This window comes from Carcharhinus amblyrhynchos, chromosome 28 (genome assembly GCF_965287045.1).
Source record: "Carcharhinus amblyrhynchos chromosome 28, sCarAmb.v2.hapA, whole genome shotgun sequence".
Classification (NCBI taxonomy): Eukaryota; Metazoa; Chordata; class Chondrichthyes; order Carcharhiniformes; family Carcharhinidae; genus Carcharhinus; species Carcharhinus amblyrhynchos.
In genome coordinates, this window is record NC_137351.1 from 6,651,817 (window position 1) to 6,657,816 (window position 6,000).

At 44.5% G+C, this 6,000-nt stretch overlaps 1 protein-coding gene across 4 annotated transcripts in view; it reads left to right on the top strand.

The window, feature by feature from the left end:
- Positions 1-5,716, top strand: part of LOC145359683 (EGF-like repeat and discoidin I-like domain-containing protein 3) — a 101,893-nt gene extending 96,177 nt beyond the window's left edge. For all 4 annotated transcript variants that reach the window (XM_080214427.1, XM_080214428.1, XM_080214429.1 and 1 more), the window contains one exon: positions 1,810-5,716. In XM_080214427.1, coding sequence (XP_080070553.1) covers positions 1,810-1,953 — 144 coding nt within the window. In that variant the 3' untranslated portion in view covers positions 1,954-5,716. The remainder of the gene's footprint in view (positions 1-1,809) is intronic.
- Positions 5,717-6,000: the final 284 nt, after the last annotated feature.

Sequence of the window (6,000 nt, forward strand, 5' to 3'; positions counted from 1 at the left end):
TGGTGCAGGTGGAAGTTAGAATAAAAATAAAGTAGAAAATTGAGGTCACCTCAGAGACTGCCCTGGAGTCCTGGCCAACATTCTGTCCTCGGCCGAACATTTTGTAAAACAAATGGTGGGATCTTGCTGTGTGCATAATGGCTACTGTGTTCCCCTATGTCACAGTTCCTGCACTCCAGCACCATCAGAATTACTTTGGGACATTTCTGAGAGATGAGTTCCAGATAAGTCTTTTTCCAGCTAAGATTGAATCAGCCCCTTCAGAGGTGGTTGACCAAAGGTTTGTGTAAGCGTGCTAGTTAAGAATTTGGTACAGGAACTCTTTGTCTGAAAATTGTTCAGGTTTGACTTGGCCATTTCGAGCACCTGGGGGGAAATTGTCCTTCAGCTGATCTTGAGCCAGTGAATGTCAGAAAATTTCAGGCTGTGTGGCTAACATCTACTTCTCTACCCTGAGAATGAGTTCCCTTGCAACAACCCCTCCCCGCCCATCCCCCTGTCCTGGCTCCCCTCCCCCCCTCCCCGACTCTAGAAGACACACCTTCCCAACCCATGGAGTGGGAGGTCCCATAGAATCCCCACAGTGCAGAAGGAGGCCATTCAGCTCATCGACTCTGCACCAACAACAATCCCACCCAGGCTCTATTTGCGTAACCCCACATATTTACCTGCTAATCCCTCGAACCTATGCATCCCATGACACTATAAGGGGGGATTTAACACGGCCAATGCACCTAACTCGCACACCTTTGGAGTATGGGAGGAAACCGGAGCACCCGAAGGAAACCCACACAGTCATGGGGAGAATGTGCAAACCCCACACAGACATTGTCCCAAGTCAGGAATCGAACCCAGATCCCTGGAGCTGTGAGACAGGAGCATTACCCACTGTGCCAACGTGGCACCATGGCGGTGTTAGGGTAGAGGGGCTGGAAGCCATCAGGTTTGTCTCTCCTCAGCACTAGTTTCTGCTGCTTTCTGGGACTACGTGAAAGGTGGTGATGGAAAGTTGCTGCTGCAAGTTCCTTTAGCTCTCATGGTGGAATGAGAAGCCTTGTAGTGGGCGTCACTCGCCAATGACCTTGAACCCGGCTCAAGCCCTCGGTAAGAGTCTCCCTTTTGAGGTGCATCCGCTTGAAGGTTCCTCACCACACTTTGCCACTGCAATTTATATTAAGTTAGCTAGGGTGATCTGGGATCCATTGAAATTGATCTCAACCAATTGGACGAAGGAGGGAATATAATAGATTTCCCACTCCTGTTGGCACACCAGTGACCCCTGCTGGAAAGTGTTTGTATGAACAATCTTAATAGGCTTTGGTTCTTCAGAATTTAATAGTTGACCAGAACACACTAAGATCACACTTGAGGGATGGTTAGTCAAATGATGCTCTTTATGGAGTGATACCCCAGCTTTGGAGGTGAAAGGCGTTGGGGGCGAGATAGGGGAGGTGGGGTCGGGGGAGTGGAGTATATCTGGGAATCAAACGAGTGGCACAGTGGTTAGCACTGCTGCCTCACAGCGCCAGGGACCCGGGTTCAATTCCCGGCTTGGGTCATTGTCTGTGTGGAGTTTGCACATTCTCCATGTGTTTGTGTGGGTTTCCTCCGGGTGCTCCGGTTTCCTCCCACAGTCCGAAAGACGTGCTGGTTAGGTGCATTGACCCGAACAGGCGCCAGACTGTGGCGGCTAAGGGAATTTCACAGTAACTTCATTGCAGAGTTAACGTAAGCTTTACTTGTGACTAATAAACTTTAAATCAGTATACACAATAAAATTTTCTTTGTTTCTTGAAACCATTATTGCAGGTTTTCCAGGGAAACTATGACAACTACAGCCACAAGAGAAATGTATTTGATCCCCCGTTCTATGCACAGCTTGTCCGGATCTTGCCTCAGACCTGGCACGAGAGGATCACACTCCGTGTGGAGCTCCTTGGATGCCAGGAATAGACACTTGCTTCTTGCATGCAATAGGGGAACATTCAATATGTCTTGCGCGCTGATCTGCATTACTGCATTGTACCTGTTTATACACACTGGAATCGCCAGCTTCACGTTATGATAACTTCTCATCAACAGAGACCAACTGACCACGTTTTAAATCAACAGAACCATAATGTTTGTAGCATGTCTTCCCTTGACCTGTGGCCCTGAACGATTTGCTATTCCCCCTTTACTAGTCCCCATGTGTGTCTGGACCTCCATTCTCAGCTGGCTGCGCGATATTGATGTAAATTCCTGCTGTTTCCTTTCCTTTCTCTTGCTGACTGGAGAAGCAAGGAGCATTACTGGGAAGCAGGGTCATCTCAGTTTCCACACAGTAAACGAAAGAACCCTAATAAAAACCAAACCCCGTTGGCAGTCCAATTCCTGTGGGGAAGTGTCTGACTTCCATTCACTAATTGAGGGGGGCAGTGTGATTGAAGATAAGAGTTCAGCCTGTGGGAAATCTCAGGCACTGCTTGGCCCAGTGTCCCTGACAATTCTTTAAGCCATTGGAGTTGTGACAAAAAATGAGTTTGTGACTCTAATTATCCGATGAATTAATAGACAAAAAACCTCTGCTGCCATCTTAACCTGATCATTCTCCAATAAGACAGGGGAAGTTCACTATACCACATCACTCATGGGATATTAAACTATATTTGTTTTTAGATATTGATTATAGAGTGGAATTTCTAATGGAACTTTTGACTTATTTGGGGTAATTTTAACTTTTTTATGACCATGCCAAACTTTTCATGTCAGATCAGTCGCCCATTGTACATCTCTCCTGCTTCTCATTTTCATTTTGTATTCCATTTTCAAAAGAAATCAGGAGAAATGTGGAAACAGCTGCTGATTGGATATGGCCCAAGTCATGGGCGGCACAGTGGTTAGGATTGCTGCCTCGCAGCGCCAGGGACCCGGGTTCAATTCCGGCCTCAGGTCACTGTCTGTTTGGAGTTTACACTTTCTCCCCATGTCTGTGTGGGTTTCCTCCGGGTGCTCCGGTTTCCTCCCACAGTCCAAAAGATGTGCAGGTTAGGTTGATTGGCTGTGTTAAGTTGCCCCTTAAGTGTCAGGGGAATTAGCAGAGAAAATGCATGGGGTTATGGGGATAGGGCCAGTATGGGCTTGATGGGCTGACTGGCCTCCTTCTACATATTAAGGATTCTATTTCTATTTTAAGTGAAAATTAATGCCATTAACCCCTCAGTGAAGGCCACTTGGTTTTAGTAATCACTGTTGCATTGGCATTCAGTTTATGTGCAGGACACTGGGCTAAGTAAGTGGATCCCTTTTACTGTACAGGGAATGGCTCAATGATTGCGATCAATGCAATGCCTGCGTAAGAAACTGTACATCTTAAAGGAAGCTGCCTCTCCGGTGTAGCAATGATCAAAACTGCCTTGGATCAGACAGTACTGAACATTTAGGGAAAGGCACCTAATTGCAATGGATATTAAGTGACATCCTGAGACAAAACAGGAACAAATGCCTCGCGTACAGCAGAGCAAAATCTGGAATGTTGTTAAGGTCAAGTGTCAGTTCAGTGTTTCAGGATTGTAAGATTAATAGGTTTCTGTTAGGCAAGGGTATTAGGGCAACATATCCAAGGCGGTTGGGTGTGGTCAAGATCAGCTATGATCGAATTGAATGGCAGAATAGTCCAAGGAACTGATTGGCCTCCTCCTGTTCCTGAATTCTGAAACAGAGAGCGATAGGGGTTGGCAAGTTTCAGCCTTCCATCTCTGGCTCTCACATAAAGTCAGAACAAAGAGCAGGAAATGCCAAGCAAGTTTGCAGCTGTCGTAATTTACAAAGGCATCACCTTCAACTAAATTAAAAAGCAGGATTAATGAAGAGGCCACTTTCTAATTATACACCATTTTAATTAATGCAAAGAAATAAGACACCTTTTACAGAAGACTCCTGGAGGTAACTTTTTTTTGCTCAATTGGAGCTGCAACTTGTCTGCTTGTTTGCAGATTTCCCTTCAGGTCATGCATGTACACTTGTTACTCAATAGCCAGTGTGTTGCTCAACTTTGCTCTGACAGGGAACCGGAGAATTTAGGGGAAGCCAGAACACTTGTGTCTGAAAACAGCCAGTGTGCAACAGCGGAAGAATTTCTGAATAAGTTGTGCATTATTAATGATGTGAATGCTATCCATTCAGAAATTGATGTAAAATGATACAACAGACTTTTAACATACGAAGACTTGTACACATGTCTGTGGGCAAACCCTAGTTAAACAAGGTGCAGTTCTTACAGGTGACCTTTAGGTATTTATTGACTTACTTATTAACTTGGGTCACTAGTTTCTACACCTTTTAAATATCAATTTGATGTTGGTTGGCTGTAGGTTAGTTTGCTCGTTGAGAATTTTTAATTTGTTCATTGATTGGCAAGGTGTTTAATAGTTTCCACCGAACTTTCCATTTCATAATCTCTATTCTGTATTGTCAAGTGCATATCAAACATTAGGAACGTACAGTTCAGTTTGTAGAGTAGTGAGATACTGGGCCACTGGGAATATAGTGAGTATCTATCCCAACACTCCATGGGATGATGCTGTTCTCAGCTGGAACCGAGGGAGTGCTGTCTGCAAAGTGCAGAAAGTCAAGGCAGAATAGCAAAGGTGTGAGGAGAGTTGAACTTCTGGACGTCTTTTTCTTGATTATCTTTGGGGAATATAGGATTATTTCTCAGGAAAATACATGGATAGATGGAATGACAGGATTGATTGTACATTGTGAGAAAGCTCAAATTATTGAGGTGAGGCTGCACTTTGGCAGATAGTACTTGGATTGTAGAAGATGATTACATGGGAGGTGTAGAACCCACAGTAAAGTAATCTATACAAGGGGAGGAGTGGGATTGATGGGCCAAATGGCCTTTTTCAAGTTTTTATTTTCTTGCATTCTAAATTAGTATATGTGGATGATGGGGACAGTGCAGGATCAGTGACAAAGATGGGATCAGGCACTTGGCAAAACAAATGCATCATGAACAACTGAATGTGCGAATACTTCAGCAAGAGAACTTTGGATGACATTTGCAACAGCTTGTGACTTCAGGTCAAAGTTTTTGCAAGACTGAAGTTGGATTTTAAATGAAGCTGTTGTATGATACAGCACAGGGGGAAGCCACTCAGCCCACCTTGTCCATGCTGGCACTTTGAAAGAGCTAGCCAATGAGCTAGCCTGCGCTTATGGTCTTTCCCTGTGACCCTGCAAGCTCTTCCTTTTCAACTGCACTTCCAACCCCAATGCTTGTGTATTCTGGTGAAGTTACTGAATGGGGTTTTAGGAGTAAGGCAAGGTTTCTTTCTATGCCTGCATTCCTTGGCCTTGCTGATTGTAAATAGTAGAGGACTAGTCCATCCAGAAAATGAAGCTTTGTTTCAGCTAACCACCAAAATAATCCAACGAAACCCGATGAAGCTGAATTTATTAATCAAATGCAGCACGCTTGACTGCTATATTCTGTGCCTACGGAATGGGGTCTACAAAGGCTTCGAGGCCTTTCAATTGAGGACATCCTTATTTGGATTAACCCTTTTTCTGCTGAACATCAGACAATTTGCATGACTTATCTTCTGAAGTACTGTAGTTTATAGAACATGACAAACACTCCTCCATGTACCGTAACCTCTGATTTAGGTAAGAAATAATCCTGATGGATTTTTTTAAATATTGATGCAAACAATTAAAAGGATTAAGACAATGTTCTCTGGCTGTCTGTGTTTTTGTTCTGAAACTCTACATGGCACCATTAATGTTGATTCCTCTGATAGAACCACACTTTTAGGTTTTCCTTCAGAAGTGCCCCGTGTAAAGGCTGTTGATCCCGTGGAGCATATTCATAGAATCAAAGATGGGCCATTTGGCCCATCGAGTCAGCACCGACCACAATCCTACCCAGGCCCTATTCCCGTAACCCCACATATTTATCCTGCTAATCCCCCTGACACTAGGGTCAATTTAGCATGGCCAATCCACCTGACCCGC